The 24,249-nt window shown below is 37.2% G+C and overlaps 1 protein-coding gene across 6 annotated transcripts in view; it reads right to left on the reverse strand.

Annotated features, from left to right (window-relative positions):
* Positions 1-24,249, reverse strand: part of LOC145672168 (uncharacterized) — a 306,869-nt gene that overhangs the window by 122,652 nt on the left and 159,968 nt on the right. For all 6 annotated transcript variants that reach the window (XM_081741528.1, XM_081741526.1, XM_081741527.1 and 3 more), the window contains 2 exons: positions 22,874-23,086; positions 18,957-19,095 (listed from right to left, as the gene is read on the reverse strand). In XM_081741528.1, the coding sequence (XP_081597654.1) occupies positions 18,957-19,095; positions 22,874-22,983 (249 nt within the window). In that variant the 5' untranslated portion in view covers positions 22,984-23,086. The remainder of the gene's footprint in view (positions 1-18,956; positions 19,096-22,873; positions 23,087-24,249) is intronic.

The following is a 24,249-nucleotide window of genomic DNA, read 5'->3' on the forward strand; positions in this document are numbered from 1 at the left end:
TTAAAATGCTATCCAAAAGTTTCTTATTAGAAACATTTTGACACAATATAGCAGTAAAGAAAGAAAGAAAACCCTGAATAATGAAGTTTTACTACCATGATAAACTACACAGTAATCGCTTATGGCTTTGATTATGTGAACTAACCTCATATTAAGATCTAATGGGATATCTAAAGCTCAGGATTCCCGAAGGGAAAAGAGATTTAAGCGAAATTTTATAACTCTAACAAAATGATCTTTTTTGTTATGCACTGTCAGTTTGAATTTAGGCAACTATTAAAACACATATATCAAAATGTATACGTATCAGACACTTTGATAAGGCGGTTAGGCAACCAACACGACAGTTATGATATTATTGATTGCATGACGTGCGTTTGCTGGCAACGCATGCAATGCCAGATTGAAAACCAAGAAAAAGATAGCCAGCCCGAGACTCAACATACGTATTGGTAGGACCGGATCCAGGATATTCTGAAGGGGGATGCACCAATAACTATCAGTTCATCTGAATCAAATTTAATTTTTTTTTAAATGCCTTTAAGCATCTGTGATGTGTATGAGGAACTGACTTAAACTATTGTATTTTAGCAAAACCGCTTTCTTTTAAGCCCGAAACGGAAAAATGACATGAAATTTTAGAAAAGTATTGCTATTTCAACTGCCAGTTTCTCACTTTAGATAGTATATATTCAGAACGGAGGGGGGTGGGGATGCACGTGCTCCGGTGCACCCTCCTAAATCCGGCCCTGCGTACTGGATATTGTAAATGCACTTTCTAAATTGTAAAATCCACTACGAAACGAAAGCGGTACTTGAATAAAGGAAAGTTATAAAAATCATTTAAAAAGGAGGAATTTCCGTTTTTCAGAATCTGCTATTTTGCATCTATAGTGCATCCCTATTTCTTCGAAATCCATTTTCGCAGAGGTACACCTAAATGTGCTTTATTGTTCGAAAAGTTCCCCTAAATTACTTCTCTCTTTCGAGTTAATTTGATTTTGAGTTTAATATTCTTTTCAGCGGCGAGGCTGTATGAAACAGGACCTACTGATTAACGTGGAATCCGAAACATATGAGCTCCGGCAGGGAACCAAACCCGGGTCTCCCTTGGCAAAGGCGCGTTCGCTAACTGCTTAGTCACGAAGGAGCTCTTCTCTCTTTCGATTAAATGGTCATCTCATGTGTCGAATTCAAAATTCAGAATTAATCATTTTTTTCTTCAGCTTTGCGTGATGCTAAACGACATTTCCGTCGAGGTTTCAAAAGGTGATAATCAGTCAAATTAACCATAATCATCATATACAAAAAGGCTTGGAAAGTTTTTAAAACAAATGTACAACAATAGACGTGAATAGACGTATATATCTTCATAAAGACAAAAGAACGTATATATTGAAAGGGGAAGATTCTTTTCATGTAAATTGCTAATATGTGTGCATTAGAGCATTAATTTCACTCCAAATAAAACATTATGCATATTGTAGAAAGTATTTAACAGCGTGGAGGTTGAGAGAAATCCAGCATCAGCACTCCCACTGTTAGACATTAAGGAAACAGAAACTATTGCAAAGAATCAAATCTAAAACCATTGTGTTTCATATGGCTGTCACTTTGTTGCATACATTTAGTCTAAAGTGTGTATGAATGTTCGTGGCAATTACTTCTAACCATCAGCCATTTTTCAGCACCGCCTCCTGGGGTCACTCGCCAGACAACTTTGTTATGACTTCCAAGAAGTAATGTGTTTCGACTTACAATTAATTTAGACTTGTTAATAAAGCAAATGTTTCTCTAACTTCGCTTACTTCTGCATGTTTTTATTTTTGTTTATAGGTTTGTAAGAAGACGCCTCCTTAATGGATTCAAAGTAAGTTTGTCATTTCTTCTTGTTATTATAGAGAAAAAAATAATCAATGATTTGTTGTTCCGTCAGAGTGGAGAACCAAAAACATTAATCGTGCATAAGATTCATTAAATATTCACAGTTCCTCTGCCTATATTATTTTTTTATTCCATTTTATTGTTTGTATTAATGACTGTCTGTTCTTATAAATAACAAGCAGAATGCCCGTTTCTCGCACGGGGAGAATACGTTTCATTTTAAATATAAAGAATACCAATCAACTTAGGGGCCACAAAAACTATGGATTCGACACTAATATCGGTCATTTTCGATCATTTTTAAATATTCCTCTTCTCCCTTCCCTGCGTTGGACCGTCAAAGTGAAACGATAAAAAACCATCCCAGGAGCGAACCTCATCTGTTGAAAATTTGATCGAGATCGGTTGGGTGGTTCAAGAGTTGTTATTAAGTCACTTACATAGTCACTTTCATTTTTATTTATACAGGGTGTTTCAAAACAACACCGACGACGTTTGGAAGGTGATTCCTGACACCAAGATAAGACAAAAAGTATAGACCAACTTGGGTACACAAATGCTTCCTTTCGGAGTTATAGGCTGCCGAAAACATGAAAAAAATGAACTTTAAAGGCCCATAGCTCCAAAACTATGGGACCTACCATAGTCGGGTCAAGATTTCACTTAGGAACTAATATGTACCCTATCCAAATACCCAAGTTTCAGAATCATGTGCTACTTCCGCAACAATTTGTATAGAGGTAGTTGGAGAGTTCTTCAAATTATATGACCGTAGCCAATCTCCCTCTATAAAAATTGCTTCGTGAGTACCTTAGGATTCTGAAACATGTATTTTTGGATAGCACACATCGGAGTTCCTAAGTGAAGTCTTGACCCGACTACGGTCAATCCCATAGTTCTGGAGCTATGGACCTTTAAAGTTAATTTTTTCATGTTTTCGGCAGCCTATAGCTCTGAAAGGAAGCAATTGTGCACCCAGATTGGTCTATACTTATTGTCTTATCTTGGTGTAAGGAATCAGCTCTCAAACGTTATCGATGTTGTTTTGAAACACCCTGTATAGATAGATAAATATTTCGTGCTATACAGAGCCACTTACGTTACTATATAAAATGCCTATCTGACATAAAATTTCCGATAGGAGAGCGTTGAATTTTGAACCCCTGACGGTGGTTCAAATTCCACCTTAAATTGTATGTCAACGTCTCATATAGTGTTGAAAACGAGAAGAGAAACGAAGTTGTCTCGTCTCGTTTCTTCTCGATTGTCGAAAATCTTTTCTCGTCTCATTTTGTAAATATTTGTTCAAAATTTATGCTCTTATTTGTTTCTTCCCATTTCATTCAGAAGAATCAGAATCTTTTCGCGTAAGTAGAAGTCCACGAAGGGTGTAGTATAACAGCATGAAAACCATATCTTTTTTTATTGGAGTATATTGTGTAAGTAATGACTTGCGTGTCTTTTAAACGTTGATAAATATTCTTCATTGGGTTCGTACAACAACTTTATCGATTTATAGTTGTTTTATACTTTGAGCCATATAACGCTAAAATGTGTTTAATATCTAAGACTTGAGTGAACTAGTGTTGTTTAGGATTAGGATCTAGATTTCTGGGCTTTCGATATCTATGGCCATATTAGCGCGTCACGTAGAAGGGATGACATCACTCGACGATCACACTATCCGAGGAAAGGGAAGGAAGAAAGCGGCCTGGGACCTGTATATTAAGTACCTTCCCGGCATTTACCTGGTGTGAAAAACTCAGGAAAACCCCCACTTAAGATGGCTGGCCTGAAAAAGCTTTTTACACTTTCTCGACTGAGTGTCCCCACTAGGAACTGAACCCGGGAGTGCTCACACCAAAGACGTGAACTAGTATTGTTCGCAAGACTCGTGAAATTTCTCTTCACGTCTGGAAAACGAGAAAAATGCAATTTTAGCCTCGTGAGCAACACTTCTCTCATAGAACTTCAGGGGTGAAAAGGGACGCTAAATTCCAACCCAACTACACAAAAATCGGAGAAGATACATAGAGAAACAGATAGAGCAAAAAAGTGAAGGAGCGAGGTAGAAGAGGAGCAGTGTTGCCAACGTGGGAGGAAAGTCACTAACTATAGGTTATTCAACTTCCAAGATTGCGAAAAAATTTGTTTTCGATGGGCGACCTTTTCGTTTTTTTTTTTTAAATACGATTTGGTGACTTACTTATAAATCTAGTGACTTGTGTGCTGCGAACGATATATTCTTTGCTTCAAAGCAGATGTCTTGCTTCTTTTTGTTTGTCTTAATCAGCGTTAGCGACGACGAGTTGCACAAGTCTAGCGGGACCACCACCCCACAATTCCGCTTTATTTTCTGCCACCCTTTGTCATCTAATGGAGAACCGTTCCAATCTTCAATGTCCTTTAATTTGTATAATTTTCGTGGCAAGACAGAAGTAGTACAGCACTAATAGCGTGCAGATTAGCTGTAGAAGCGTAAAATGAAGTGTTTTTTTGTTTGTTTGTGTAGTCTTAATTTTGTACATTTTTTAAAAACTTTAAAAATAAAGTATGATCAAACTAAGCATTATTGTGGAAACTACATAATATATCAGATAACGTTTCTGACGAAGACAATTGTGGAAACTAACATACATTACTAACAATATATGGTAGCTTTGGTCCTATTTAAAGTTATAGGAAGTCCAAAGCTGGAATGAGTAGAATTTTTGAAAATCACATAATGTAAGTACTTCATAGAAATGTCGGAAATATTATGGCTCCAATTTCTTAGCGACTTTTCGCCCCAAAAAGAAGTCATTTCATCTCTCGTTTAGCGACTTTTTCTGCCAACACATTGGCAACACTGCAATTGAGTAATGAAGTATTCGGCAGTGTGTGTGCAACCGATGTTCTATTTTGTCCATCGCTTACCTTGTGAATGTCGAGTTTCTCTCTCTGCTCTTTTCTCTGTTTGTCAGGTTTACGAAGAATGGGAAAAGCAAAGTTTGACATCACATGGCATCAAGTTTGAACTATCAAATCTAGACGAACACATTATATTTCCTGTATATTCAAGATCCTGTATATTCTAGGATTGTATTTTACATCTCGTCGCAATCCAAGGAAAGGTTCAGGTGAAGAGGTCAATTGTTTTAACATCCAGGTGAGATGGCTTGTCTACTAAGACGTATGGCAGTTGCTTCGCTACCTGCTGATAGGGAGGCTGCAAAATGCTCCATCCAATAGATCTTCAGGATCTGCGAATGTCAAGTAGATGACATTACATCGCAGATATCAAGAGACAAAAGGAATCTTTTACAACTGTCACAAGTGCTTAGAAAAGTGGTCACTCTTGTTGAAGGGAAAGACAGATAAGGAAACATTACATGAAGGTAAATGGCGTTTAATGACAGTCGTCTGTTTACAATTGCAACATCCTACTACTATATACGCAACGATAACGTCGCAAGTCTTGCAATTAAAAAAATGGCAGCCAGGAAACATTTTGACTTTTCCTCCCTCTGGTCTTCAATTAATCAATATCAGTTCCTTCACACAACAGGGTTTCTGTTGGAATTCGGACAATATATGTGTGTATGCATGTCTAAGCAACTTGGGCAAGGTAGATTTTATGACTTCTATTTACGCCCTTTTTCAACAGAGGGGCTATACAAGAACGAAATCTACAGCTTAAAGTTGTGTCTAAACCACTTTAGTGCGCTCGATGCACTCCTAAAAAGGAATCGTTGAGTTGAGTTTAACGTCCCGTAAAGCAGTGAGGCTATAATGAGACGTGGACCTGTTAATTAACACGTGAACTCCCGCTGGGAATCAAACCCGGGTCTTTCACGCCAAAGGCGCGTACGCTAACCGCTTAGCCACGAAGGAGCTCTCCTAACAGCAATCAATCTCAGGACCAAAGACATACGCTGTTAGTCACTAAACTACAGAAGAGGGTCATTTCGGCAATACGTACTAGAACTTTTCACTTAAAACAGTATTTCCAACCATTTTTTTCGACTAACGGTGCCCTTAGTGTCAACGACATTTCAATCACAATAAAGGCTATCAAAATATAGCTTATGCAGGGTGTTTCAAAATTCCCGGAGCCATAGCCCAACTCCGTTATAACTAAAGACACAAAAAATGGAAATAGAGGAAAGTTGTTGGAAAGAGGTGGTTTTCAATCTAAAATAGTAGAAATTCTTTCAGTCGCACCAGCTGTTTGGGCACAACACTGGTGAGATGTCTTACATTAAATGAAAAAAAAGTTACGTTTTCAGTTTTCAGCAGGTAACATTCCCATATCAGTACTATAAAACTGTTAGGAAACTGATTCGAGGTGCTCTAGGTTTCCACACACAATAATAATTTAAGGTATCATTTATATATTTTTGAAAGTTTATAATAAACTAATGATATACCTATCATAGTGAGGATTCTGGCTGCCTCCCAAATATTTACTTTGTAGATCCTCCTCTGCTCTAACTGTACACTTTGCACATTCTGGGTGTGATCCAAACTCCCTGTTTATACATATATTATTACTAAAGAGAAGAATTTTAGTGCCTGAATTCTTTTTGTTTGGTATTAAAATGACCACATAAGCTTGTCTTGCGGAGAAAAGATTAAAGAAACATTCCTCAAGTGTCTTTTGGTTGCACCTTTTTGTATTTTTCCAATACAAGCGCCTTCTTGCACCTTCTCTCAATCTCATCACCTTTTTGTACTTTTTAAAACTCTTTTCGACTCTTACCGCATACTAATTCCCACAATGTTATACACACTGCACAACTTTCAAGAGTCACGGGTTGCATAAATATATAGGCGAAATATTTACATATTGCTAATAGACAAGCTGACGGCTTGAGAGGAACAACTATTGTGCTGCCAAAATGTCTTGAGCCGTGGCAAAAATACGAACTAAAGCTCACACACCCACGCGTTGAGCCAATAAGGCTTCAGCTGTTGCTAAGCGAGAGAAAGGGAGTGGAATTCTGTCAGCCGATAGCAGCGCTTGCAACGGAAGACTAGGAATCAAGTCAATGTGGTATATCTTTAGTAATAATGAAGCAAAGAAAGTGTGACACACGTTAAGTGCTCTTTGCTTTATTAGAGGTATGCAAGGACTCGGGTCTACAAAGCACAGATAATTTCGGGTTCGGGCCGTAAATTTTTAAACATACAACCATATTTCTCGGGCCTAACTTTGTAAATATACTGCACAACGATACTTATGGGACAATTCTTTCTGGATAACTCTTAAGCACATCTAAATTTTTAGCTTGAGACGCCTACACTAAAGATCTGATTAGTCTATCACTGCAATTTAGAGTAAAGCTGTGTAGTGGAGAGAAAAACTAAACGCAATAGAAATAAACATGCTTAGCTTATCTGTCAGTGAAAGTTTCAGCAGACAGAGTGTGGGTTCTAGTCTTTTTCTTCATATCAATTGACAATGGCTGCTTTGAGGAATATCTGAATGAGTTCAGTACACATCCATTTGCATAAGAATTTGCACTCATTGACATTTTGTTTTAAATATTTGGAGTATTCATTTCAAATTGGGTATTTCATGAGAATTTATATAAATGAAATGAAATATTTAGTTTAACGCCGCATGATTATGCAACGAGGCTAAGGGAGACAGAATTTACATAATCTAAATGACCATTTTCTTTGGAGAATTTATATAGTTAGTAAGTGTAAATGATTCTCTTTCGTTATTCTCTCTGAATCATGTAAGCTTTTAAAGTGCAAAATTAAACCTCTAATTGTTGTAAATAAAAATACGATTTTGCGTTAATTATTAAGTTTCTGTAATTCGGGCTTATTTCGGGCTCATTTGAGTATCACACGGGCTCGGGCCGGGCTCGAACCTAAAGAATAAAGCATATTTCCGACTCGGGTCGGGTCTCACATTATAAATTCACGGGCCGGGTCGGGTCCGGGCTAAAAATTCCAGCCCGTGTGGACCTCTAACGTGTGTGTAGCACCATATTACAGTGCAGTCCCGTAAGGCGAAAACTTATACCCAATTACATTGTTGTGTCCATACAGCAAATGTTACATATATAAATTTCTTAATTATTTCTACAGAAAATTTCTTGTTTCACATATGATCTGAACCTGTTTTCTGAAAGACTAAATACATACATCCACTTTATCAAGCTTATTTACAATATCATTGTATAATTTGCACAGCCTCCACATGTGGGATTTATATAATATATTGCTCCTGGCTTTTCCACAATAAAATATCCCTGTATTCTCTGCTCTGGTTTTGCAAGTGGGAATCCTCAATGATATTTTCGAGACCAACTCCATACAATCAATCTTATTATTTATTATTATACTTATTATTAATAACTTGTATAAGAATCACAAGTCCAACATCCATCTTCTTTTTTCTAGAGTTTGAAAATTAAAGTTGTTTACTAGATCATTGTAGGAAAAATATTTGGGATAATAATAATAATAATAATAATTATTATTATTTTTTTTTTTTTGGTATGTAAGCATTTTCAAGAATTTCGTTTGGATATTTTCTATTTCTTGAGAGTATTTTTTATTATTGGGGGTCCATATAGTAGAACAATATTCTAATTTTGATCTAACATATGTAAAATAAAGTGTTGTAAACATTGTCTCACTGAAGAAATCTTGCCCTATTCTGTAAATTAAACCTAAGTTTCTATATGCTCATATCTATGTGTTGATTGAAATTTAGTTCAGGATCAAAAATAACGCCTAAATCTTTGACAGTATTTGGTTTATACAATTTAGTTTCTTTCAGTGTATAGTCAAAGCTGATGGGATTTCTTTTTCTCGTGAAAGACAGGGATTTACACTTGGGTACATTTATTACTAATTTGTTGTAATCGCACCATGTTTGGACTCGCTGTAGGTCTTGTTGTAGTTGTATGCAGTCTTCAGTTGAATTCATTCTAGAATATAATTTGAGATCATCAGCGAATAGGAGAATCTCAGAGTTTTCAATAAAAAGTGGAATAATAAGTAGAAGAATATCATTAATAAGTAGAAGAAATAGGAGAGGACCCAGATGAGATCCCTGAGGAACCCCAGACAGAGTAACAAACTTTTCGGTGGCATGCCCCTTGTATAGAATAGATTGTTTCCGGTTACATAAATACGATACAATATATTCTATTGCCGACTTTGAAAAGGAAATAAAGGGAAGTGCCAACATTATCCTGACAATCAGCGTTATCTCCAATTAGTATGGTTCAGTGTTTTTTCATATACAAAACTATGCAGAATCACTGAAAAAAGTAAAGGAAAGAAAGATAAAGTAATATTGAAATGTTAAATGTTACTTGTTCTAATAATTCTCTGGACTTGTGACTTCAATAATATCGTTCTGGGACTTGCTTTAGGCAGACGTTTTTATAAATCTAGGAATGTTGTGTTTTTATGTATTATATAGTTAGTTTTGGGTAAAAAGTAACTCAATTAATGCAAATGATTTTAGGAGAAAAACGCTGATCGAAAGATAACGAGAAATGCTGGGTCCACAGCTCAGTGGACACCTGCAAAATTTCTTATCTGATTGCTTCGTGCGACATTTCTCGCTTGAGTGAACATAGGGAAGACTCCTTGCTCTTTTATTGAAGGTTTAAAGATATGATGAAATGTAACCGTGTTAGCTTTTACAAGAATTTTGATACATTTGTATGAATTTTTATAATTGAAATTTTTTATCTTTCTTTACAAAATATTGCATTTTTTATAACCAAAATGTTGCACCTAAAATTCCTAGTTCTAGTTATTACAGTAACTTTGTTAATAATACGTGCCTACCAGCTGTATTTCTGCACACCTGTTGCTGTTATAAAACCGATGGTTCTTCTGATAGAAGTGCTTCGGAAATAATAACATAAGCCTTCTTATAATAGTAATAATTATATATAAGATGACTCATCACCAAAGACTGAATAGAAGAATAGAACTTTTGACCAAAAAAGGTCTACGTAATAAATGCAATGAATCCCCGCCCTTCCAGTGATCAGTTATATTGTATACCCACGCCAGTTTGGTCGAATCTGATTCTTTTCTTTTAAATTGTAAATGAATCATATCATTGCTTCTATTATTCGGCACAGTAGCTACTTTATGAGATATGATTCTTATCGGTAGATAGATATAGTACTTTAGCAAGTTCTTTATATTTTTTTCAAGACTTCTTTTTTTCGAGAAATGATTCCCACTGTTGAAACCGCCCATTCATTCCTTTGATTCTTATCATTCCGCTACGAAAAGACAGTTCCTGTACTGAATCGACATCTGGATACATATAGTGGGCTTTATACATTTATATTCCTTTTTCTTCTTCTCCTTCTTTTTAATCAGTCTTTTTTAAAATTATTTTTGCTTCCTTCTTTCAACTGCATGTATTGCATATACCATCGACCTTCTCTTGCTAAGTTTAGTTTAAAGATGACCTTCAACTTCGTTGCCAAGTGACGGGGCTGGTTTTTGTCAGTGCAGAAGTCGAAGTCAGGATTTTTACAGTTCAATGTCTTTGACTTCTCGTTAACTTCTTCCATATATACTCGTAGCTGAAACATCTACATATTTCAGTTAAATATAATCTCGAACACTTTAACGTAACTAATACAGACATCCCTACATTAATCAAAACCATTGCAGCTTCCAACTTGAAACGTATAATCAGTGCCGGATTTACGTATTAGCTAAACAAGCTATAGCTTACGGCCCCACTCGCTTGAGGGCCCAAAAAATTTAAAGAAAAATCTGATTATGAATGCAATTTCCAAATAACAATAAAAAGCACATAAGATAAAACGCACATACAACAATGGTGTTTTGTATTGTTATGTAGCGGGCTTTTATGAAGTGAGTAATAGGGCTCTATTTCTCACCCTCACTTGTAATGAGGCCCCTGTTTGTTATCCAGCCCCGCTTATAATGGAGCCCCCGTTTCCTAGCATCGCTTATAATGGGCCCTTGTTTCCATTTAGATATCCATTAGATTCACAAATTAGCATATAGTATATATTCAAACGTAAAAAACGGAGACATTTTGTCGCTGAAAAAGAAAGCTTGATGTATAAAGGGCCCCTTTCAATAGCTCAGGGCCCCATCAATCCTAAATCCGGCACTACGTATGATATCGTTCGACAGACTTTTTCTCGCCATTTATGCTGTAAAACAATATGCACATCGCTTTTCAGACAAAAACGCCAACATAGCAATATAGAACAATAAAAAATGAAATGACATGAAATCTTTCGATTATGCCATTTAAACTAAGGAAGACGGAGGATTAAGACAAGTGAATGATGATGGAAGAATTGATGGAATGAGAATGTGGGAGGAAACAGGAGAATCCTGAGAAAACCCAAAGACCCAATTTCTTCACCACGAACTTACTTGGCCGGGGATTGAACCAAGAACCCCACACGCCAGAGATAAGCGCTCTACAACTAATCCACTGTGACCCCTCAAGAAGTAATGGCACATCATCTAGTGACAAAATTACGATCTATTTGTGGAAAATTCAAGGATTAATTCAGAATTTCTAACTCCGTAAGAGTACGAAGGAAAACCAATAAAATACGTGATCCGCAGTCTATAAAGGTTCGTCCGCTCCGTATATATATTTATATATGATTAGCACTCAAAGTGTTAAAAGTGGGATCCAGAAGCAAGTATTGATCAACGAACGACAAGTACACAGTAAAAAATGGTTGTGTTAATTCAACTCAATTTTAACACAGAGCAGTGGTTCCAGCGTGACTACCACTATGCGATGTTAGTTCAACATATACCCCGCGGTGTTGGCCTTTAACACAGGGTATGTGTTACGTCTTTAACACACAACCGGTGTTGAGCCGTGCCCTAAGCGTTAATTAACCACAAAATTACTCCCCCAAAATATGTTAAATCGCCTATATGCGTAATGTGTTTACATTATGCTGAGTCTAAAAAAATCACTTTAAACAAGTAAAAAAATTAACTCCAGTGGTGGGGAAGGGGGCACGAACCACCAACCTTTCAATTACTAGCCGCGTGCTCTTCCGCCTTGGCCACGGAGGCGATGAAGAAAACATCGCTTGTAGAGGGATAAATTGTTGAGGCCTTTTGAATTTGGCTAATCAGAGTGCTCCTTTAAGCTGCGTATATTCGACGATAATCGTTTGGAATAAGAAAAACTCTGCTCGCCATGTAATTTTATGACAAAATGACGACTGTCTATTTATTTTATTTTATAGTTCTTCCATATTCATTTTCAAATGATCGGCGCCAGTTGCCATCTAATAAAGCTGATGCGTTTATTGCTTCTAGTACACAATCGCTTAGAAAAAGAAGTAATAAATACATCAAATGTGGGAGATGAATTTAGAACACCTAAATGGCATATGCCTAGCACATCTTATGATGTTAGGGTTTCTTCAGAAACATTATGTAAAACAATTGAAAACACGTCGCGCGGTTTGCATTTTGAAATTTTGCGTATACCTGGATTTGTTTAAGTATTTCTTTCTACTGTGTTTGTCTGTAGCTTCAATTCGTAAGCCTTTATAATTAGATGCCCAACATATTTGGCAATCACGCAGAAAACAACACCGAAGATTCTACACTTGTGTTAATTTAACACACAGGCTGTGTGTCATTTCAACTACCGGCATTTGACACACAACTCCAAATGGAGAGTGAGTTGTTCTAACCATTTGTTTGTGTTATATTTTAACACAAGTTAACACATAGGCATGTCGTTGAAATAACACAACAATTTTTTACAGTGTTCAGAAATAATGTTTCTCAGCCACTTCGCTACGAAATGAAATCTTCCAGTTCAACGTCCCTCAATTGTGCCCTTTAGGCTAAGACAAATGGAGGATTAAAACAAGTGAATAATGACAGAATAATTGGTGGAATAAGAAAGTGGGAGGAAACGGAAGCACTCCGAGAAAACCCACGGACACGATGTTGTCCACCACAAACTTACTTGGCCCGGAATCGAATCACAGATCTCCAGCACCGGAGGTAAGTACTCTACCATTGAGCCCAACTCTGCTACGAAAGGGGCACTATCCTTATTGGGAGTCGAAGCCTGGATCACAAAGATATAAAGTATAAATGTTAGCATGTTGGTCACAAAGAGACCAAAAGAAGAAATACGTAGCATATTTATTATGCTGTGCATCAATCGACCACACAAGAGCATTATGCTCTGTTGGAAATAAGAGGGCAACACCCAGTTGAAAAAAAAAAAAAAAGTATTGACTATTATGATAACGAAAAGATTCTTTTTTTAGTTTCTAATAATAACAATATAAACCAAAAGTTGAAAGATAAGTTATTGTATTGATTTCCAATTTAGGCTAGCGTTACTGCTGTGATATCAACATAGTTAACGCACCTCTGTAGAAGCGATAACACAATAACTTACGTTGTTCAATAATACAACATCTATATAGATAATTTACTTTTAATATTATTTATAGCCGAATTTGATCGTTTGATCTCGCAAAAGATTAAAAAAAAAATGTAAATTCAATTCGGCATAATCAACTTCCATTTGAATTTGAATGGCCACCTTCACCTTGGCTTCTGCTACGAAGAAAATTTTTTTTTTTTTTTTTTTTTTTGTTAAAACAACCCACGCATCGCTAAACATTAACAAGTTATGAACTTGACCTTGTGGCAGCACTAAATTTAATATTATATTCAATTTGATGGTGTAGGAAGTTAATAGTTTTTTTTTCTAGTGGGTGATAAAGGTTTCCTCAATAGTGGTCTTGGTTTGAAAAGCTCACCAACTAATATGAATGATAGTTTCTCGTTTTTTGGGGAGGGCTTTTTGTTCGCCCTCACATTATGCGAAATGACTCATACAATGTGTATTGTACTGTACACATCAATTTCGCATAGACTCCACACAGCAAATACTATACGGAACTTTTGTCATGCCTCATTAATAAATTTATGACTATGTGTCTATCTGTCAGAATCTGGCCAGCATCTGGCAATATTGCGACTTTGGTCGACCACATTATTCGTGCGGTGTTCTGATGGCAAAGAATTAGTGTCGAAACTTATGAGTATAAATTATTATTTATGTTTTTTTAAAACGCTATAAAATTCTTTGTCATCTGGTGATCACGATCTAAGAAAACCATGACCAAAACTACAAAAGTGATTCCGTCAGACTTAAAAACTGTTTGGAACGGAAGAATGGGGGGAAAGGACAGCCATGTAACTTTAGGTTTAAAATCTTTTAACATTTTAGGTATAATTTATGTTCACTATAATTGGTAGAATGGACCTAAATGAATAAAAAGCTGCTTATACTTAGATATCGCGGACGATATCTCAGTGCTCTTGTTCGGTAGACGTAGAACTACACGGAAATTCACTACTGCATGTGCTGCTTCCCTGTAGTACTTGTACTTCTGTCAAACTGAAATCTATAGAATAAGTCACAACACGCTAGAGACCTGCACAGACCGAATTTTTTGACCCGAGCCCAATCCAGCCCGAATGTACCTAGGCCCGGCCCAGCCTGCGCCCGAAAAGTTTTGAAGATTTTCGGCCCGGCTCGGCAAGATAAGTTTTTCAAAATTCTTGGCCCAAGCCCGGACCGGGCCCGATAAATTTTAAAAATTTTGGCCCGACCCCGGCCCCATAAATTTTTTAAAAATTTAGCTCGAGCCCCAATCTTTCTCAAAATTTAGTATTAAACTTGACCTAACCCTCAGAAACATTTTCTAAACTCTGGTTCACAACCTGATGCTTGCCTCCAACCTGACGAATTGTACCATTGCCTCCTAGAACTTTGCTTGTCATCGAGAGAACAAAAACTCCATTTTCTGTAACAAAAATCTAACTTAATTGATATTTAGCATAAAGTGAAGATGGAAATATTGTTTAGCGACAGGCAAAACTTTCCCACCCCTTCTTGTCATATTTTGGGTTCAGTGAAGGTCAAGGTCAGAGCTCAATTTACCGCGTAATGCCTGCAATCCTCTATAGTGAAAGTGGAGCCGAGCCGCTAAGCAACACAAACTGTAAATAGCTATTGCATTCTTTGTAACATTTTTCACTTCTTCAACGTTTGGCTTTATTACAATTATCGTTTAACGAAAGTCAATAATTATTAAAGAATTGCGATTAATCGGCCCCAACACGGCCCGACCTGAAGAGAAATCAGTGTCGGCCCGCACAAGCCCGGTCCGGCCCAAAGAAATAACAGAGTCGGCCCGCCCAAGCCTGGCCCGTGCAGGTCTCTACAACACGCACACAATCAAGAGCTCACCTTCAAAACTAACCTTCACCTTCAATTAGTGATGAAGCATTATCGAGTTCGAGTTAATTCGAATTATCATTCATTCGATTACCTATCGAACCTATTCGATAGTTATTCTGTACTATTGAATGAATTAATTAATGAATTTTTCTTCTATACTTATTAAAATTGATGATATAATTTAGTAGTAGTTACAAACTGAGTAGTTACAAACTTATATAAGTAATCCAAGTAATAAGTAAGCTTCCAAAGTAGTGTTGCCACGAGACGAGAAGAGACGAGACTTCAGGCTGTCTCGTCTCGTCTCGTGCAAAGCATGTCTCGTCTCGTGTCTCGTCTCGAAAAAATGTGCTTGTCCCGTCTCGTGTCTCGTCTCGAGATGTTCTGTCTCGTCTCGTATCGTCTCGTTTTGTCTCGTAAAAAATATAGCGGCATACCATGGGAACGAAAGTAAAATGTACCAGGTTGCACTATGCTAATCAAGATACAACTAAGTTGCAAGTATTACCCAGAACACACAAGACAAGAAATGTCACGCTAGCTACACCGTGAAGCCTTCACCTCTGGTGTATGTGGTAGTCGGTTCGATCTCGGTTAGTGCCATGTGAGCTTTGTTGTGAACAAACATTGAATATTTGTGGGGACCGCGGTGGCTCAGTGGTAGAGCGTTCACATCTGGTGCTTGGGGTTTCAGGTTCGATCCCAGCCCCGTCAAGTGAACTTTGTGGTGGACAAACACCGTGTGCGTGTGTTTTCTCGGGGTTCTCCCGTTTCCTCCCACTTTCTTCATTCCACCATTTCATTCATTACTCATCATCACTGTCTCCTTTAGCCTAACCGGCATAACTGTGGGACGTAAAGCTCAAAGATTTCATTTCATTTCATTTCATTTTTCGAATGTGTGTGTTTTCTCGAAGTTGTCTAGTATCCTACCACTTTCTTCATTCCACTAATTTTCCCATCATCATCCATTTGGCTAAAGGTCTTAAAAATAAATTCAAATAAGCTCACAAGGCAAGGACAAATAGTTTACAAAATAATATATCTCTGCTGTTAGTTGTCTGAGACTTCTCGACCCTGGCTTTTTTTTTTTTTTTTTTTTTTTTTTTACATTTTGCATTGGCCATTTTGAAACATTGAAATTTGTTTCACCAGTTTCAATACACGAATATACAGTAAATTGCTCATAGGTACGTCGAAGATGAAGACACTAATGTCAAATAATGTTTACACGACAAGCAAAGTTCGATGTAAAGGTGTCACCATCCCCGACACTATCGTATACTATCAGCCCACTTGTTTAGAGAGAGAGAGAGAGAGGTGGAAAGATATATAGATAAATAGAGAGATAGATATGTGCGTACACTTTGATTTCATATATTCCAGCCTTTAGGTTTCACAGTGTTAACCCATACCAATCCAAAAACTACTGTCCATTTTAGCATGTTTACATTTGTTGCAATTATTATTTTTTAAATGCTCGGAACCAGGAAAGTATTTGATTGAAATTTTATATGTTACTGCAAAGTAATCTCTACTTAAAGTGCCATAGTAATGGGAGCTGAACGACACATCGGGCGAAAGAATGCTTGGGGCCAGTCTTCACCTCCATGGTTCAAATCTGTTCCCATAACCACGGGGTGTGTGCTACTATGTGGTGGTTGCCCCTTTTGTGTAACAAACTCATGAAAGTACACCCAGATTAGCTAGTGGTCTAAAAAAAACGTTGATTTTTGGGTGGCCATTTTGGATTAAAGTTTCTTATATTGTCGTGATCTATTGGCAATCATACAACGTACATCTTCATACCAAGCCGAGCGGTCTGCGGCGATAGACCATCGGATTGAAGGCCCCGGGTTGAGTCCCGGAAGGGTCATGTGTATGAATTTTAACAGCATTTGTTTTTTCGTATTGTGTCAGGGGGGAATCGTATGGGATAACAGGATAAAAGTCTGAAAAAATTGGAGAGAATATCCTCCAATTCTCCATACACATGACCCTTCCGGGGGATACTTTCATGGGAGTAAGGAATTAGTAAAATTATCGGATATACGTTTTATAGCAAGTTTAAAAATATGGTTTGGGTATCCTATTTCTTTTCTGTTAATTATGTTCTTCAATGTTCGAATTTTGATCATTCTCATGATATTTTCTGCTTTCAACGGAGTTCCATGAATATTATATAGGTAGCAAATGTTCTTTACACTCTGCAATAAACCATTTCTGAAGATAATTCAGGTCCTAATGAATATTATTCACTAGGAAAGGGAAGTATTCCCCTCCTCTCAACATGGAAGCAGAGGGCAATTTCGCACTCTGGTCAGATCAAACATTTCCGCGTAACAAAACGAAGGTCCCCCTGTGAAACCTCTTCACCTAAAGTGTTATTATTAGTATCATAAATTTGCTGAAAGCAAACAATTTGAAGGGTTCGTCGATAATATCTTTGCTTTCTTTGTCCTTCGCCCGCCTTCCAAACGAAGAGGTGAATTTTACAACATGACTGCTGTGTAATAAGCGAGCGATTGGTAAAATGGTAAAAGTGTGTTTTTATGTGTGCGTGTGTGTGTGTGTGTGAGAGAGAGAGAGAGAGAGAGAGAGAGAGAGAGAGAGAAGACAAAATTTTAGTTGCAAGATGACATACTTCAATTGCCGTTTTCGGTTTATATAGCGAAAAGAATACCGCCACCAGAGAATAAAGACAAGCGTAGTCTGTTCTGTCCTTTTCCGCCATCTCAGCAAGAACTTTCAACTACAGCCTGTAATGAGTGTAGACCTTACCCAGTTTTCAAATTGAATAGATGGTGGTGGTAGTTCGGTTTCTTGACCTTGTAAAAATCTTTCCTGTCTTTGATTTGTTTGTCATCATTCCAGCCAGAACAATGAGAATTCCTTAGTTTACAGCAAGGGGAATTGGGGACAAGACATTAAGGATGATATTCCTGGAAGCTCATGTATCACGATTGTTTAATTGAATAGAGGACGCTTTTCTATGAAGGCTTTTCAACATGTTTTCTCGCAAAGGGGATTTTCCTTTTGCAATCTATATGACCACTGGCAATTTCAATCTTGGCCATTCCCGCCAGCTTTTTCATTTTCGAGACACGAGACGAGACGAGACATTTCACGAGATGTCCCGTCTCGTCTCGTGTCTCGTCTCGTTTTCGAGACGGGACAACTAGTCTGTCTCGTCTCGTGTCTCGTCTAAAAGGGTTCTGTCTCGTCTCGTGTCTCGTCTCGTTTACGAGACGAGACGAGACGAGACACGAGAAATGTCTCGTCTCGTGGCAACACTATTCCAAAGTAAAATTGGAGTAAGAAAATTAACGATTAAACAGTATGAATGAGTCATATTCCAAAGTAATATAAATGACAACATTTTAGCACTGGCAACCTTCGATTTCAAAAGTCCTAAGATACAATTATTGATAGTATAATCATTGCTAAAAGTGCTTAGTTCTCGGGACTCACAAAAGAGCACAGCTAGTAAACGGTAAGGTTTACTATAAAAATAATTCCTTATTTTTTACTCTCATGAAATTTAATTTAAAATTTTACAAAATAATATTGCGATTATGTTCTTCACGAGACGGAGAAATAATTATCCCTGGCATCCTACACGAGCCGAAGATAAATTTTGACGAGAGGGGGGATTTCCTCCATTCCTCCACGTTAATTCGAACACTTGAAAAAGATAAGTTACATCGTGACGCAACGCCCTGGGGGATTTACAAACACAACACAGAGACTCTAAAATGTAAAAGATGAATTGAAGATTTTGGTAAACACTTACCTTTATGTCGAGATGGGCAATTTTTCTGTCGTGGATAAAGGCAAGTCCCTCAACAAGTTGTCGAACAAATTTAACAACGTCTGCTTCGAAAGGCACCATATTGTCATCGATGATGGTTTGTAAATCACCCCCAGGAGCACTGAAATAATAATAATAATAAAAAATGAATCGCACATAACAATCGTATGCATAACATATTAACATAATGAAGTATGACGACAAATGAATTCAATAATCTATTTCTAAAATTAGTAAAAGTACAACAAAACGCAGACAAATATTCTTTTAGAATATTGATAAATTAGGATAAAATTTAATACTAAAAATATGGATGACATGATTTTACACTGAGGATATGACAAAATTTTATTAGTGATTTCCTGTAATTTATCAGGACACAACAATGCAGTCCAGCTAAATATAAACATTGTCATATAACAATATCTGCTGATGTAGTTCGTATCAACAAGATTTCGCCCCTGTGCACTACCAGGGAAATAAGATCATATCGTGATAACAATGCTGCGAACTGCTTCGACACTTAAGTAGAACGCAGAAGTCTGATCGAGTCCCCACCGCGCTCTCTACAGTTTAAACCAGTAGTTCCCAACCGATGTTTCTCGCAGTCCCATAGGGTGTGTCGAAAATTTTTAGAATTTAAAATACACGAGGCATTAAATAATTAGTAAAAAACATATTTGGGGATAGATTGTACAAGTCAACACTTCCACCGACAACAACAATACTCAATACTATATAAATTCACTACTTCATAGAAACTAATAATAGAGTTGATGTTGAGTTTAACGTCCCTTTCAGCAGCGAGGCTGTATGAGACGGGACCTACTGATTAACGTGGAATCCGAATCACATGAGCTCCCGCCGGAAATCAAACCCAGGTCTTTCACGCCAAAGGCGCGTACGCTAACCGCTTAGCCACGAAGGAGCTACTAGAAACTAATAGTCTTACACTACTATAATTTATATTATTATTAACAAAAAAATCAAATAATTGTATCACGAAGTCGTGGGCGTTCGGTAAAGTGAATCAGCAATCAAAAAAGGTTGGCAACCAATAGTTTGCACCTTGAGATTTTTAATTATGGATAACCTTAATTTCAGCTTAGAAACGTCTCTGCACGAAAACCTTTGAACATTTCCATCTTCTCTAAAGTTTCTATACACTTGTCTGAAGAACTCTTAATTTTTAGAATACTTTTGGTATTCTTTTTGTGGTAGTCTCCTCCCACAGAACTCTGCAGGTGACGTCATCCCAAAGGTTAGCAACACTGCTGTCCAGTCGGCGAGTCTACGAAGCGGTTATATTCGGCAAGCAGCGGGAGAGACTCGTTCACTTCGTACTCGCCGACGGCCGCATGAGAAGGAAGGAACTGGGAATGAAGGAGCATGTAGTGAGCTCCTAGTGAATCAAGAAGTGGAAATTACGTGCTGCACGGCAAACAATTATAAGTATAATAGTTTAAAAAGAACATTGGACTAATATTTTGAACAGATACTTACTTGCACTGTAAAATACTCTGAATTGTATATTTTAAATATTCTGGCCCTCAGCCTAATAAATACTGTGGTTTCTATTCGGTTGTTTTCGTTCATCCATCTGGTTAAATCGCATGCCATTAGCGGTAGCTTTTCTCACATGTGTTTTATCTACGTTTTAAGTAAGTAACGAGGAAGCGTATTCCTGTTGTTAGCTGCCTTGGCCGACAACAGTGAAATTTTCACTTGTAGTGAGGGTTTCTGGGTCCCCGGATCATTTAATTTCGAATATTTCTTCAAAATTCTTTTAATTAAATGATCCGGTGTCCACATTTTAATAAATGCAGGATTTGAACTTTATTTGTTGTATGCAGTGGTGTTATTCAGCCGGTTCGCTCCGGTTCGCTAGAACCGGTTGTTAAAATATTTCGAGTTCGCAAAACCGTTTGTTATACACAGGCATAACAGTAAATTTTACCCAGTTATACCCAGGAACTATAAATTTTATTTTAAGTATCTTCGTTTTTAGAAATTCTTCCACTAGAAGATTAAATATATGATCTCTCAGAACAAGATATAAACATTTATTTCTTAATCTCAAATGCTCAGAAATCACATACTAAGAATGAGAACTGGGTTCACATAAATGTAGTGTTGAACGTTATTTATATTTGAAACGCATACATACTATCATCAACAATTATCGATACGTTGCTGGATTAAAGTCTTTACAATACTTTTTGACAATTTGTTTCCAAGATATTCGCAGTGCTACCTAATTTCGACACACCTCTTTGTATTAGGATGCTGTGTTGATCTCTACTTGTCACTTGTAGTATCTAGTAAACGATTTGATTTTGTCTACAGTGTATGGTTTGTTTCCTAAGAGAGTTATATCTATCTTTCTACCATCTCTCTCTCTCTCTCTATTTCTCTAAGATGTTGCCCTCTCCCTCCAGAAAAATTATTTCGCCCCTCTGTCCTGATGTTCCGGCTACGAGGCTGATTGAATTAACTGTACCACGGATTTTTTATGTTTACATATCTCCTATCTATCTATAGAGCAGCTAATTAGAAGTTCATTTTGGAATAGCCATTCCAAGCACTTACAAATACTGGATGTGCTTGTGGTACCCGTATAACCACAAGAGAGTTCAAAGCCCTGCGTGCTGTGCTACCGCGCGCGCCTGTGATTACTGGTAGTAGAGCATTGAACACATTGCGGTATTCGGATTCCCTTTATAAGTTGTAGGAGGTGTACGTTTCACATAGCCAGATGCGTAGCTAGAGGGTGACCACGGGGGAAAGGTCTCAGCTCACCCGAAATTTTCTGTTGCTTATTGGTATGTATGGATGTAAAGTGAACTGAAGTTAGCTCCCCAAAGTGATCTCGACTCCCCCTGTTTTAGTGTTCTGACTACGGGCCTGTGAAAAGAAACGCTTAACTTCAAAAGATAAACCAACAAAGGAGAGGCCTCAAATCTGTGTGCAGTCCCGTGAGAGTGTTTTAAAAAAATCACATCTCCTGGCCTGTGCTCAGACCCACTATATTGAGGAGTGATCAGAAAGTAAGGTTACAAAGCCTGCGGTGAAACGTGTATACATTATTTCACACAACCAATACAGCCAACAGATAGTACATACATTAGGTTATTTTGGGATATAGTCTGCATGCCGATTGAGACACTTGTCGCATTGTGGGATAAGTTTGAAGATTTCCTCCTGATAAAAATTCTGTCCTTCCAAGTTCAGACACGTTGTCACGAAATGTTTCACCTTCTCACTGAAGCCAAACGACGGCCTCCTAGGTGCTCCTTCAAGTGCGAGAACAGATAAAAGCCGCTTGGAGTGAGGTCCGGGTTGTGGAGAGGATGGTCGATGATATACCAGCGAAATTGATTTTCCACTGTTGATGCCGTGCTGAGTCGGCCACTGTGCACCTCGTTGGTGACATTTTCTGTAACAGCCGCAAACTTTCGACACCATTCTGCGACATGCTGACCAGACATTACAGTCTACCCGAAAACCTCTACTAGCTGCCGGTAAATTTCATCCGCGGTTTCATATTTCGCCCACAGAAATCGAATAACTGAGCAGACTTCTTCGCCAGCCCAGTTTTCCAAACTAGTCGCCATTTGTTTACCTACAACTAGCGCCATAGGTTGCGGTTGGCTGAAATTCTGCATAGTTGCCAACTTCATGTATTAAAATTACCACACACTCCTCATTCCTCTAGCTGATCCTACCTCGTATATACCAAATGCACCAAACGTTCTATGTAAAATTTCTTATAAATAGACAAACTTTTACACTTAAAAATCACATTCCTAAATTGATTACTTTCTGATTTAAGCTACTGCATAATTTCTCTCGATGTTTACTTTAGAATTACTCATATGTATTATTTAATGTCTACTTACTACTCTAATACGAGAATGACCTCATTTGGGGTTTCAAATACATCCTGGAGGCGTACAATGCGAGAAGATGTGGCACAGGCTGACAACAACGTGATCTCGTGGTAAATCATAGCACTACAATCTTCACCATATCGAATCCTACTAGAAAATTTGGCTGCGTATTGGATTCCTGTGATCACAGAACGGCAGCGGCGAACAGTAGCGAAAACTCCTCTGAAAAAAAGAAAAAATGAAAATTATTCTACTGTGTAACTTGTTTTTAAAAATATATATATATGAACACAATACTTTTTCTCTGTGATGAAACAAATCAAGATTTTAGTGTTTTGATTTCGTTTGTTTCGTAAACATAGTTATCTCAATATCCCTTGTTTTGTAATAGTTGCTTTAATTGCATATGAACTTCAACGCATAAAATTTACAGAAAATTAACACAAGACTAATAGACGTGCCCATTCTTTGCACAGGTTCAAATGAGTACAAGACAGTAAAACTGGTGGAATGTAAGGTAAGACAAGTTTTAAGCTAACCGTACAAATTCCTCTCTTTTTCTCACAACTTTGGTAGGTGAACTTAAGGTATATAGTGAATAGAACTCCTAGAACGCCTGCAACCCACCAAACTCCTGTGAGGAGCTGAGTTGTATAAGCAGCAGGTGCACATTAATTATTTCTTAGTAATTAATTGTATTAATAATTTTACGAGTCGATCTTTCACTGACTTATTTTATCATTATCAAAGACCAAGATAAGGAAAATGGAAATTAAATATTTTAATCAGAAATAAAAACATCCCCTTACTCAATAAAATCCTTCTTTTTGTGTATTTTGTAGAGTAGACAGATGTTTTTATTTTCAAGTAGAAACATTAATAATTTCCATTTTTCCTTACTTTGATCGTGATAATGCTGAAAGATGTAAGCGAAAATTCGACTCAGAATAACAGATTTTTAGCAATCTTAAAAATAAAATAAAATTTAGTGGAGTGAGTGCTTTCGAGCAGTGGTCCTCAACCGATGTGTCGTGCAGTCTCATAGGGTGTGTCGCGAAATTTTAGAGTTTGGAAATCATGAACCATTTAATAGTGAATTAAAATCAATTTTGAGACAGGCTCATATCAGTCAACTTCTCTCCAGCAACAGTAGCATTGCTCCGTACTGCCAGAGAAAAATACTACATAGCTACAACTTTACAGAATCTTAAAAGTTTATAATATATAATTTATATCATTATTAATTTAAAAGATAAAATAAATGTGTTACAATACTCTGAGCATTAGTAAAGCGTGTTCTTAGTTTAAAAATTTTGGTAACAATTGCTTTAGATTAGGGTTTCTTTAAAATGTTGATATTATATATCGGGTGTTCTAAAAAATGG

Source organism: Thermobia domestica, chromosome 15 (genome assembly GCF_964235325.1).
Source record: "Thermobia domestica chromosome 15, izTheDome1.hap1.1, whole genome shotgun sequence".
NCBI classification, from domain to species: Eukaryota; Metazoa; Arthropoda; class Insecta; order Zygentoma; family Lepismatidae; genus Thermobia; species Thermobia domestica.